Raw genomic sequence first — 14,009 nt, 5'->3', positions numbered from 1 at the left:
GTGTGTCTTTGTTGTCATAAAGACTGGGCTGGGAATGGAGACAGCACATTTGGAAGGCAGAGGCCAAGGATGTTAAACATCCTACAATGGAAGAATAGCCTGCCCCAAATTCAAGTAGACCCCTCACTGAGAAACGTTTCCAGAAAAAATTTCGGAAAAACAACTGAAGTTTCCCAATTATCTCTTGGCCTAAATACTTGAAGAGACACCTGTAGCTCAGTATGGTGATCTAACTGATGTCCTGGTTGTACCCTTCTCCCTTAGCTGAATAATACCTACCAGTCCTCTTGGATAATTCTTCATAAATGCCCTGTACCCCTGAGTCTTGAATGTTTCATTCTCTGACACTTAGGTAGGTTTGTGGAATTTTATCTGATCTCTCTGCTTTCACACTCAATTGCTACCTATTTTTTACAGAATTAATAAACATCGGTGCAAAAAAAGGTTCCTTCAGCTTTGGTTATTATATCGAATCTCTATTAATAGAACAAAGTCCTGTCTCCAGTAATGCTTTCCTCCAATCTACTCTGAAGAATGTAGGATGCACTTCTGGTCCATGCAAGGATGGGCTGCCTGAGTGAGGCATGCATGTGCCCCCACCCGCCTCTGGCTTCACCCTCGCATGCACCAGCGATAGGACCAGAGTTCTAGTGTTAAGGCACCAGCAGAGCTGCCTAAAGAGAAAGGTTATGGTGAGTGGGGAAAGATCAAACATCACCAGACTACCTCCGGAGACCGTCTCCAGCCAGGCCTGCACTGCTGCACGGCGTATGGAAGGAAGGCCAGGCACTGAATTTAAAACAGACGATAAATACAAAGTTACACACCAGTAAGCATTCCCAGTGAGGAGAGCTGTGGTCATTCCTAAAGTCCAAAACAGAAGAGAAACTGAGAAGAGATTGGCCCGTCTGGCATGGATGAGGGTTAATGATCCACCGTTACCCTGTGATGGGTACTCAGGAAGAGGAGAGAGAAAAACAAGAGAAGCTGCAGGATGCTCCTGATCCAATGCCGTGGCTCAGTCTGGTTCCCTGGTCAGGAGGGTCCTCACATCAACTTCAGCATAGCTTCTGGATATCTAAAGTGCTGCAAAAGCTGTTAACAGGGGCTGGTCTTGCCTACAAGGGAAGATTTGGGGCTGGGAGGATGAAATAGTGCATTTAAGGCTAAGTTTTATGAGGGCGAGGAAGCATCCCTTTTATATACCCAGAGCCTTGAAGGGTGTGTGGGTCCTGAATGAATATGTGAATCTACATGAGCCAGACAGAGGAGATGACACCAAGAGTCCATATACGGAAGATGGGTAGCTGAGGGGAATGATATGCAGTCAATGCATCCCTCAACAGTCCTTTGTTTTCTATTATTGATATTCCTTAAAAGAAGCCAGACGCCAGGTGCAGTGGCATGCAGCTGGAACCCAGCTGCTCAGGTGACTGAGGCAGAAGGATTACTTGAGACCAGGAGTTGGAGACCAGCTTGAGCAACACAGTGGGACCCTGTCTTAAAACAAAACAAAGCAAAAACCACTGAATAGGGTATGTTTTCATCTTATTGGGAAACACAGACCAACTCACCTAAAACCTGGAATTGAAAATGATGCAGTTAATTTAGAGGCCTCCCTAATATATACCACTTCTTAATTTTACTTCTAAATATGCTCCCACTCCCCTTTCTGTCATACACAGTCACACTCAGACACACTCCATGAGGAAAGCACCAGCAGGTTCTATAGAGTGGACAAAGACCCCAGTTAAGAAATATGGGGATAGAAAGTGAATTCTCAGTTTTCCTCAGGTCAGGTTCAGTTATTATTTTGCATTAATGGAAAAAGAGCCTGCAACCTCTTAATCCACAGAGAACTTTACATATCCTCAAATGAGAGTCAAGAAACACTTGTCCTAACAGCAGAAAAAATGTTAATTTTTTTTGAGTTGACTTTTGATCAAAATGGGAGGCTTTGGTCTTAGCAGAAAGGTCTCTTACAGCAACAGGAAAGGATGCAGGGATGAAAGGTGCTGATAGCAGCACGTTGGGGATCTTGGTCTTGGAGCAGTTACCTCTAGAAGTTGGAAGATTCAGAGGTGGGGACCATTCTCTCTTCCTCCTCTTTCTCACGAATGTGGGGTCCAGTGCACATCAGCCTGGATCGCCAAGGGATCCGCTGGATTTATTAATCTGCTGTAGCCTGTGGTTCCCAGCTAGTGTGCCAGGTTTAAGGGATGGAGGAGATGAGAGGGAGGATGGAAGGGGAAAATAAACAGCAGGAAAGAAGGGAATAAAACATCACAGGAAAGGAAACAGAAAGAAAAGTTAATAGTATTGCCAGAAACAGTCTGAATAGAAAGAAGTAAAAATCAAGAACATGTGCTCACACGCATGTAAATTCTACTCATTCAGTTTGGATTAGTCATTTTGAACTTCATGTGTACTATAGTTCAGTGAAGAGAACTGCACATTCAACTCCCAATGCAGATTCTGATGCTTTTTTCATCATTTTAAATGTTTTTGTAGGGATCCAATGCCAAGGTGGAGAAAAAGCAAATGACAAACTGACCTCTGAAGGGCCATTCCTCCAGGGGTGATAAGGACTCAGGTTCATTACCTAACACAGCGTGAGACCCTCTAGGACACACCATTCATGCCCCTTCTGTTGAACATACAGCAAGGTGCTTACCACCACCTGCTAAGCTGACCAATTCTGAAACTTAAGCCAATTGACAACAGAAAGGTGGGATGGCACAGTGCCATTCTGCCACAAGCCAGTCAACTCATACAGGGCAAAAATGTACTATGATGGTGTTGATAGTTTTTGTTATTTGTAGCAAGAGCTTCTGCTAGAGAGAAAAAGCCCTTTCTGTAAGAGATCTCCCTCATGCTGCATGCTGGGTCTGCCAGGGACACAGATGTTGGAGAGGATGGAGTTAGGATAGGCAGCAGCTCAGGGAAGAAGCGGAACTCTATCTTGTGAAGTCTCCAAATTTCAGGAGTTTAGGGGTAGGGATGAGATCCCCGCCTCTTTGCTCCCCACCCCCATCAAAGCTCCTTCCTTAAAACTCCATTGGTACCCTGCTGATTCTTCTGCACATGAGACCTGGTTTCTCTGTTAAATGAAAACTCACAAGTGGTCCCTTCAGCTCATTCCTGCTGACAGAGCCTATGGAATCCCTATATACTCCCTGCCCTGTGGGATCCCTAACATTAAGGTTTGAATCATGCCACACAGTTGGGTTAAGATAAAGGGACAGCTAGAAACTTGGAAGGAGGGGAAACTACAGAAGGAAGGATGACTATTCAGGCAGTAAGAGCAGGCACCATGGATCTGAAGGGCTCTGGAGTTCCTAACAGGAGCCAGTGTCTATCTGGAGTATATGTCATCCCTTTGTTCGATAATCTAACTGGACAACCTTGGCTTTGGTTTCGTGACAACCTCTGATATGGGCTGGAAGAACCAATAAGATCACCAGTGTCAATGTGGACCTGTGTTATCATACGTGGGGCATTAGCCCCTCATGGGCTCCCTTACTGGAGTTGCTGGTTTCTATAGATTCAAGGAATATTTGCAAGGTCAATTTATCTGCCTTTATGGTGCTGGAGGGCGCTGAATTACAGCAAAGCCTCCAAGCAGCTTGGTCTTAGGCCTGGGGAAGATAAGTCAAAAGGAAAGAGGCAGAGCCTTTCTTTACCTTCTAAGCAACAAGGGAAGAGAGTGAGTCTTCTCCCTGAGTAATGTTCTGCTTCCTGTTAACATATGCAGCCTTGGGGATTTATCAACAGCATGAAGCCAGCACTTCTTCCTTTCTCAGAGAAATGTCTAAAGGCACCTGTGGTGGTGGTGACAGAAGAGCTGTGGCCGCATTGTGAGAGTTTCTGCATTAGAGAAGAAACTGAATCTTAACTGGATAAGGATAAATTGCAGAAAAACCCACAGGGATGGAAATGGGACCATTATTTCATTTCTGGAATATGTTATTCTCTACTTTGGGAAGGCTGGGCCCAGAGACAGGTGCCCAGCTAGATTTGTGCAAAGCCTGTGAGCATAGCTCTAAAAAGCACAGATATTTTCACGTGGGACCTGCTCTTGTAGGCAAATCTTGGATGGCTGTGAGGGAGCCAGGGCAGAAGGTGGGCAAGGGGGCAAAGTGGGTACCTTTACGTGTACCCGTTTCTTCTTCCTTTGAGAGATGCTGGAGCCACTGGCCTTGCAGGAGTTCTCTGTCCCAGGGGCAATACTCCCCTTCTACAGCAGGGGGAGCCAGACACCCACAAACAGCATCAAGAATCCCGCAGGGGGACAAATGGAGAGACAAGGGATTGGAAAGGAGGAAAGAGAATAGAGAGCACAGTTATCTTCAGTGGCAAGACAGTAGCACCCTGTCACTGCCTACCCAGGTGTAGAAGTCCTCTGCCCAGAAGACACTCCAGGCTGGGAATACAGGAAACGTCTAGAGTTTGACTAAAGATTTTGGTACATCTATTTCTAGTTAAGGCCCCAGTTCCCTATAGGTCTGGTCTTGACATTAGGTCCAAGTCCAGGATGTTAGTCTTCATGAGGGGAAGGTGGACTAAACTCTTCTGAAAATGAAACAAGCTTTGACCCTAAGCCGTGTTGGACCTAAAAGTCACTAAGCAAAATCATCACAGAGATAATGAGGCAAACAAAATACCTCCCTCCTGCACCAACTACCTCCTCCAACTAGGGGAACACAGAGGCAGCTCTGGGCTAGCATGGCTCTGCAGCCATAGCAGAATGAGAGGACTCATACTCCAGCCAGGGCCTAGCTCCTTCTTGCACAGACTACCCATGGCTCATAAAAAAGATGGGGTGGAGAGTGCAGGCTGTAGCATGCTGCCTTGTAAGTCCTGGCCCAGACTTGGTTTCCACCTTCAGAGGGTCAAGTACAGGAGGATTGGGAGAGAAGATCCACAGGGAAGTTTCTGAGGCAATGTCCTGACCCTGACCACTCATGTCCACGGCCTCATGATCAGGGGCTGCTATCTTGTCCCCACCATCTCGTTATGGCTATCTTGAACTGCACAGCTCTCTGGGGTCTGGCTGGTGAACCACAGCCCTTGTCTAGGAAAGGATTACACATTGTGATATCAGAGGAAATGGTCCCCGGGCACTGAGCACACTGAATTTCAGTAGAAGCAGAGATAATCATGTACCAACTCTACTGTGTCCACACTGTTCAGAATTTAATCTGCTCCTCTGACTTGTGGGAAGAAACTGGGGCTTAGAAATTAGAATGCCCATGTCCTCCCATTGTTTGGTTCTGAGTTCCCAGGAGAGAAAGCACAGCCCTCCTCAGAGGAGTCAGGTCTCTACATGTGCTGGTTCCTTTCTCACCTCCCACAGAACCTCTATGCAGACAGAGTTGGGAAAGAATGACCTTTTCTTTCTATCCAGCAAGTTCTTCATCATCATTCTAGGTTACACAGAGCCAGAGAGAGGCACAGAATTGAAAAAACCTTGAGTTTAAGGCAAGAGAACATTTCAGAACCAACCAGGATGACTAAATTCTGCAATTAAGATGCTTTTTCTCAGGATTTATGGCCCCACAATGTTATTCTGAGTATCACTGACAGCACCCTGTCTGGTGGGCACCTGGCTTATAGCAGTCTTCATTACTCAAGATTGGGATTTAAGAATTCCTCTAGAAAGCTTAATTCCCTTATATTATTAAAATCAAGGTCTTTAACTGAAACTAAAGGGAGAGGAAAAAACAAAATGAGAAGGAGACAAGAATGAGTAACAGGGCAAAATCTTGGGATTGGCCTATGTTTTCTGTTTCCAATTAAAAATCTGAATCTGCATCAGGGACATTATTTCCACAGTGGCCGATCTGTCAGATGTGGTGTCCTTCCTCTGACCCTTATCAAAAGTCAGAGTGCAGTAGGAGGGAACATTTTGAGGCTCTGTGGGAGGTGTCTGTGTGACTCTAGCCACTGAAATCTATCACTCTCACACATGGGACAGATTGTTTCAGGGGATGGGGTCGGGGCTAGGAAAAAAGTTTTTTTCTGACCTTCACTGGACTCTTCCTCCTCTTCATCATATTCTTCCTCCTCTTCTTCTTCATATTCCTCCTCCTCCTCTTCTTCCTCCTCCCTAGGCCCAAAGCTCTTGGAGGCCTCTAACTCTTCCTCACTCCTCCCTTTCAGAAGAGCATGGATTCTTACAGCCTCTTTCCAAGGAACACCACCCAGGTCAGAGGTGGGCAGCTGGTCCTCCTCCTCATCCTCCTCCTCTTCTTCCTCCATCTCCGACTCAGAACTGCTGTGAAGAAGTAACCACACAAACCAAGTGAGGGATGGCTGTGGCTGTGGCTCAGTGGTAGAGTGATGCCTAGCTTGTGTGAGGCACTGGGTTCAATCCTCAGCACCACACAGAACTAAATAAATAAAAGATCATCTACAATTAAAAATAATAATTTAAAAAAAAACTCAACCAAGTGAGGGAACAAAAACAAACTGAAAAGGGAAGATTCAGTGCCATAATTGGAGGCCCATGCCTTTAATCCCAGGTACCTGGGAGTCTAAGACAAGAGGGTAGCAAGTCAGAGGCAAGCCTGCCTCAAAAAATCAAAAAAGGATGAGGATATAGCTCAGTGGTATAGCACCCTGGGTTCATTCGCAAGTAATTGCTCGAAATCAAGAGTGCACAAACATAAGAATTTGAATCATGCAAAGCTTGACCTCTGGGTTTTGATTATTTTTCAGTATTTCCTTTACTGATACTGTATTATTATTATTATTTAGATCTGGAATGTCCCCCCAAAAGCTCATGTATTGAAAGCTTGGTCTGATATAGCAAGGTTCAGAGAGGGGCTTTTAAGAAATTATTGGATCATGGGGGTTCTAACCTTATTAGGTGGATCAATCCATTTGATGAATTAATAATTGAATGGACTACTGGGTGTAAACAGTAGGCAGGGGGTTATAGGTGGAGGAAGTAGATTACTGGAGGTATGGCTTTGGGGACTCTGTTCCTGGTCCCTTCTTCCTCTCTAGACTACTTCCTGGCTGCTATACCCTTCCATCACGATGTTTCTGCCTTGGAGCCAACCATGGACTGAATCCTTTGAAACCATGAGCCAAAATAAAAATTTTCTCTTCTAAGTTGTTCTTGTCACATATTTTGGTCCCAGCAACAAAAGGCTGACTAAATATATTGTTTGCTCCACCTCTTGTGTTTTCATTGGTTTGCTTTCTTATTAATGAATATAACCCAGCATATATCATTACATACCTTTCAAAGATAAAATAAGGATAAGGAGGCTTCTATGCTCATCTTAAATCTTTAGTGGGCAGAGGGAAGGCCACCCTGTCCCTTCCTTGTGGCTGAGTGTAATCAGGGGCTTGTTTAAGGGTGCCCCAGTACTAAGTGGGCTGGAAAGCATGGCGCTGCAGCTTCCTGGGAGAAGGAGACTTAGGACAGCCTTGTCGTCGCCCCAAGCTGCGTCATGATATGGCTGCACTGTGCGTAATGCAGGCAATGAATAAATCCCTTGTGATGATGACAATGAGCCCCCACTTACAGTATTAGTGCCACTCTGGCTGGTTTTACGACAGCTCAATGATTGTGGGAGCACAGTAAGTAAGGAATGGAGTATGAAAGAAAACAAAAAATTCAACCTTTGCCTTTCTTCGTTAAGTTGCACGCTTAGCCCACTTCCAAGAGGCTTTTTGCTATTTGTTCCTGGATATCCCAAAGAGGCAAACCAGACTCCCTCTCCATGTAATGGACAGAGAAAATCTGAAAGGATCTGCCAATTGCTCCTTTCCATGCCATCTTTTTCACAGGACCTAAGAGCAGTCTCTGGAGCTGGCCAGGCCCCTAATTTCACATAAGATTCACAATGTAAATACAGCACCTCAAGGCTCATTTTATATTCTCTGGCCGACCCCAACTCCTGAATCTCTCTGGACCTGGGCTGTTGAAATTGGAGGAAAAGAAGGAGGTATCTGTAGTGAGGTGGACCCCCTTGGACTACAGCTTGGAAACTTTTGCAGTGGAAAGAATCCTTATACCAATGGAAAAAAAAAAAATGTAATACAGACAACTAACATCTACCTCCTTCTGGGGAAAACTGGTGTGGTCTCAGGATACAGCCTCCCAGGAATTATGTGGGTCAGAAAATCTAGTTATCAAGATTACCTTTCCCTCAAAGCTGGTATCCAATTTTGTCCTGTAACAATACGGTGTCCTGTGTGGCCACTTAGGGTCTGCTTCTCCGCCAGAACTGCCCTACCTCTCAGAGCAGGGACAGGGCTGCTCTGCTTCCTAGAGTACTTATCACAGGGCCTAGCAGAGGCAAGATAGGTGGAATGCTCAGGGACCACAAACAGGAAGGTCAAGGCTGGTTTCCCCTAATTTCAGAATTGTTAGAGATACTTCGGGAGCTCCCTTGGCAAAGCCTGGCCAAAACAAGCTGACCTTTTCAATTAAAAGAATATCCAGAAAAGATTCTTTCTGAGACAATTTATATTTAATTACACATCTTGAAGCACTTTCCCTAAGTTTTCCTTCAGGTAGTTTCTCTTTGAGAAATTGAGGGGTCTGGCTGGAGGAAACAAAACTGATAAACACATGGATTGTAAAAAGACAAGGTCTGCTCAACTTAACTGAGCTAAGCAAGGTTTTGCTGTGTCAGGAAGGAAAGATCCAAGGACAACAGTAATGGTGAAGGACAGTAATGCTGAAGGTCAACTGAGCCCCGAGGATGGCCATGTACCATGTGGCACTTCCTTGTTAATTTTTTTAATTTTGTTTTTTGTTAGTTAAAAAAAAAAAAAAATCATTGTTAATTTTCTTTCTTTTCTTTCTTTCTTTCTTTTTTTTTTTAAAAGGCAACTTCCTTCATATTTGCTCACTTAGCTAAACAGCTACTCTAGGGCACAGCTACTATTACAGGCTAAATGTCCCCTAACTCAAAAATTCAAAAGCTAAAACTTGAGCACTTGACATGATGTTCAAAAAGTTTTGGCTTTTGGAGAATTTTAGATTTCGGAGTTTTAGATTAGAACTGCACAACTGGTAAAGTCTATGCCAATATTCCAAAGTAGAAAAATTTGGAAATCTGAAACCCTTCTGGTCCTCAGTGTTTCAGATGAGGGATACTCATCTTGTATTTTTTCAGTTTTTCTTTTTGGTACTGAGGATTGAACCTAGGAGTGCTCTACCACTGAGCTACATTACCATTCATTTTTATCTTCTATTTTGAGACAGGGTCTTGCTAAGTTGTCCAGGCTGGCCTTGAACTTAAAATCCTTCCTGAGCCTCCCAAGTCACTGGCATGAACAGGCATGCACCATCACATATGGCTATACTTCCCCCATTTTTAAAAATGATGAAAGCGCAGCCTAAGGAGGTGGGTGTGAAGAGGAGTCAGGATTTCCAGCATCCCCACACCACACACCATGCTGTGTCCTCTTTGGTGGTTCTCTAAGAACTCAATAATACTTCAGTACTGGCAGCTCTCAGGGTGGCAAGCCCAGGCAGTGAATCATGATCCAGTTTTCTGGTGGCCTGTATTTTCCTTGAAAAGGCAAGGATGGCAACTAAAGCAGGCTCCATCGTGCATGGGGCAGACTCTGCATGGGGACCACCCAAAGCTCCAGGGTGGTTTTCAGAGAGAAACTTTTGTACATCACCATTTTTTCTCTTTAAGTTGAGCTTCTCCTAATGAGAGACTCTGCAATGTGTTCTCTGGCTCAAACACACTCCTAGTGCACACTCACCCTGACAACTATGTGAACACTCAGTAAGGCATCTGAAGCAAATGTCTAGAGAAGATATATGTTGCCCAGTGATCATTACATGGTGGAAATCTGATGTGTGCTCGACCTAGCATCCTGCTCAGCAGTGGCTCATGTTACTACCTGTGCTGAAAATGGGGAGAAGGAGGGAGGAAGGAAGGGCGAGAGGGAGGGAGAGAGATAAAGGTGCAAAAAAATTGAGACACACACACACACACACACACACACACACACACACACAGAGAAAGAGAGAGAGAGAGAGAGAGAGAGAGAGAGAGAGAGAGATGGGGGAGGGGCAAGAACTCCCATTTATTTATGGTCAACCTTGTAGGAGTGGCTTTTCTTTGTGGTCTTATTTTGAGGGAGGATTGAACCATTTGGAGTGGACTGCTGATATCTTTTGGGAAGTCTGTGATGTTGGCAGCTCCATCCCAAAGCCCTCCTGTCTGTTCCAGTACTAACTGATTGTTCTTTAGAACCACAGATCTGTAAATACTAAAGTTGCCAGCAGGTGGATACTGCATGAGCCATCTTCCTTGCCCAGGGCAAATTCTCTGAGGCAGGCAATGAGGGAACGATACTAAAATCAAACAGCTGGAACTCCCTCCTCTTTGGTCACCTGGTCATGCTATACAGAAAAATACATGTGCCATTTCTAGACTCTTCTCCAGAAGATAGGCTCCCATCTTGTCTCCAAGGAAGGGTCAGGAAGCTGATTAGCCCTGGGTTCAGTTTGTGACAAGGTTTAGGACTTGGGCCACTTGTGTGAACAAAACCATAAATCTGATTTTAAGACTCACCTAGGATACCTGTTAAAAACAGACATTCCTGACTGACACTTGAATAGGAGGATCTTGAAATTATTATTTCTCCAAATGTCCCAGGTATTTATCATATGGCAATTTGCAAATCGCAGAGCAGTATCCCCTGGAAACTATTTAAAAATGAAAATTCTTGGGTTTTTCCTTGACTCAGAATCAGTACTCATTCCAGCAACATGTGCTTTAGCAAGTCCTCTGGGTAGTTATGATGTATGGAAAGTCACCAGTGCTCTAGGGCAGGGCGAGTGAGACAAACCCAGCTTGTCTGTTTAAGAAAACCAATACAAGAATCCCTGGTCCTGCCCCAACTAGAGAGGACATATGCACTGTGAATGGACCTATAAGGTAAAAAATAGACAGTGATTGCTGACTTTGGATGTAATGGCCAATGGCATTTTGTTGACTGCTTTATCTGATTTAATCTTCATAATAAGCCTATGAGACAGCATCCTTTGCTGTTGAGGAAACTAAGGCAGAGAAAGGCTAAGTAACTTGCCCACAACCAGTAAGTGGTAGAACTTGGCTTCAAGTCTAGGTCTGTTTGATCCTGATATTTCAGCCATGTTCTGAGCAGATGCCTGAGTTGAATTCTCTGAACCTGTGAAAAGTGTGTTCCTGGGTTGGAATGGATAATTCCTTCAAACTAAGTCATTTCTAATCTTCAGGTCTAACATGTCTTCAAGAAGGGCTAAGAGATGAAAGCTCCTCATTCCATGTTTGGTGTTGTATGGAAGATGGAAATAATACATGGCCCATTTCCTGCATCTTTCTGCTTTTCCCTGGGGAAGACAAAATCTATAGCCACTTTCTCTGGGCCTTTCTCTGAGAGAACTTTCTTCATTTTGTGCAGCAGCTGATGCTAATTTTTTATTATTTTTATTTTTTTCTTTTTTCTAAAAGGCTCTTTTTAAAAATTTTTTCCTTTTTCTTTTTGTAGTGCTGGGGATTAAATCTAGGGCCTTGCAGATGCTCTAGGCAAGTATTCTACTGTTGAACCACTTCCCCAGCCTTTGCCTTTTCTTTTCTTTCTTTCTTTCTTTCTTTTTTTTTTTAATTTGAGTTTAAACTAGATGGGGGCATTTGTTGCACTGCAGAGATGCTGACTGATTTTACATCTGACTCAAGGAAAAGTCATCAACTCTGCTTAAGGGTTCATCAATGTACTTAGATGAAGGGATCTCCCTTCCTCACCGCAAAGCTGGCAACATCAAGTAGTATGTGGATCTCCCTTCTGTAAGCACAGGAGGGTGAGGTATGTTCCCATGGGTTTGTCTTTGGATGAGAGGCAGAGCTATGTGACAATGATGTGCAATTAGTGACAGCTTCAGAACTGTTGGTACCAAGAGACAAGTTGCCCCTGAAATGCATAAAAAGGCAGTCTGTAGAGTCAGCGCAAGTAGTGGTTCTGCATGTCTGTAGCAGATCTGGATACAGCTGAACACAGCTCTGCCCAATGAACATCTTCCAAGAAATATTCTAAGGCCTTAAAAAATGCACTGCTTTCTTTAACTCCACACATCCTTTCATCATAGCTGATAACAAGTACGCAATGTCTGATTCAAATGTTCTCAAAGGTCAACCAGAAGTCTCCACATCTGGGGCTGCAGTTAGGGCTCTGACCTAGAAGTTCCACAAGATAGTCTGGCCTATGTTAATTTTGCCTCTTCTTTTTTATCTTCTGTTCTCTCTCAGCACCCATCCTTCTCCGGTGACACCTGGGGAAGATGCGATAGATGCAGGGACTCCTGTGGGGGAAGGAGTATGCACAGCACCCAAAGGGATCAAACAGATTTAAACACAGGGATGGGTTAAGCATAAGACGCTTGAATGTGGTCTCTGGCATGCGAGGTTTCTGCCCCTCTCATTACCCACAGGAGAGGGTGGCTTCCCTAAGACTTTGCAGTGAACTTGGGACTGAGTCACCTCCTAATCCAACTCTGGTGCTACCTACTTCCATGGAACTGCCTGACTCTAAACAACCATTCAAGGGCAACACAGTATGACTTATCTCTTTTCTGTTACCTTTTCAATGATTAATAAAGTCCTAAGGACATGAAATGTGAAGTAAATCTTATGAATGTGATCCTTATGGGCCTTGCCCTATCTAGTGAGAGACACCTGCATTGTGCAGAGACCTACAGGTAATATATTAATAATAATAATAACTACTGATGTTGATTTAGAAATAAGAACCTAGATGGAGCAGGGGAGGATAGATCACAGGGAAGCAGGGAAAATACGAGGAATCCTGGCAATGAACCCAGAAAACCTAAACTGGAATCTTAGCTCTACTCTTAGTTACCATCAATTTCCTTATCTATAAGGTGACAAAAAATGCTCTTGTCTATCTCACAGGATCCCATTAGGATGAACAAATGCACATGATAAGCACCACACTAAATAACCCACAAGTACTTACATGTGCCAAGTACTGTTTTAAACACTTTATACCTATCTGCCCCTTTAAATCCTTTTACCAATTCTGTGAGGAAGGCACTAATATTAGTTTCACTTTGCAGATGAGGAAACTCAGGCATACAGGGACTACTTGTCTAGAGTTCCACAGCTAGAAAGCCAAGAGTCAAGATTCCAACCCATGGAGTTTATACAGTGCCGATGCTGCCCTCCCCAACAAGGTGGAATATTCCTCTGAAGGCTGTGGTGAGACCACTGCCCCTGGGTAGTTGGGCAAGCCACAGGCACAGGCTGACCTGCTGGCAACATCCTCTTCGGTGCCCTTGTCCAGTACACTGCTCAGGTTGTGCTCAGCTTGTGTTTCCTCAGGTACCTCCTCCAGCTCCTCTGCCCGTTTCACAGACCGGTGGTAGTTCTCCAGCTCGATTCTCTCAGGGGTGCCCCTCAGCCTCTTGGCAATGCTGGGCTCCTCCAGGCCATTCACACTGGAACCTGCAAGGTAAGCAAAAAAGCAAAGTCCTGATGACATAATACGGGCACTGAACTCAACATCTAGGTGACCAAAGCAGCCACCATGCATTTTCATGAGAGGATGGACAGCCCTCACATGACGTCAGAACGTAGGGTGGACTGAAAGCCAAGGCTTAGAAAGGATGCTGGCAGGAGAGTGGCAGAACTGCCCTAAATAGGAGAAACAGATTGTATGTCCACATCTACTCTGCATCACCCTGAACCTTTGGCTATATCCAGACAAGAGACAATGTAATTGGTGACAGTGTCTGGGTGGGGTGAAGGGGAAGTGGGCTACACCTTGGGGTAGCTGTTCTCACTGCCAGGAGCTAAATGACTCTAAAGCAGCTTTCACAGAGAAGGTAAGTCCTTCCAACAGACCCAGGCAACCACTGGGATGATCTGGGATCTAGTCAAGGTTCATGCACTTTTTGGCTGACTTCAAGGTAGCTGGGCAAGCTGTTTTGCAGACCTTCTCATGTTGTGAATTTGTCTGTCTCCCAT

General features: G+C 44.6%; 1 protein-coding gene across 1 annotated transcript in view; it reads right to left on the bottom strand.

Moving 5' to 3' along the window:
* The window catches only part of MICAL3 (microtubule associated monooxygenase, calponin and LIM domain containing 3), a 203,148-nt gene that overhangs the window by 35,709 nt on the left and 153,430 nt on the right, over positions 1 to 14,009 (bottom strand). The window contains 8 exon segments of the mRNA XM_079140276.1: positions 727 to 789; positions 2,058 to 2,067; positions 2,069 to 2,122; positions 2,124 to 2,171; positions 2,173 to 2,198; positions 4,148 to 4,237; positions 6,027 to 6,277; positions 13,292 to 13,487. Coding sequence (XP_078996402.1) covers positions 727 to 789; positions 2,058 to 2,067; positions 2,069 to 2,122; positions 2,124 to 2,171; positions 2,173 to 2,198; positions 4,148 to 4,237; positions 6,027 to 6,277; positions 13,292 to 13,487 — 738 coding nt within the window.

This window comes from Sciurus vulgaris (assembly GCF_902686455.1).
Source record: "Sciurus vulgaris genome assembly, chromosome: 5".
Classification (NCBI taxonomy): domain Eukaryota; kingdom Metazoa; phylum Chordata; class Mammalia; order Rodentia; family Sciuridae; genus Sciurus; species Sciurus vulgaris.
This window is presented reverse-complemented; position numbering and strand designations above follow the sequence as displayed.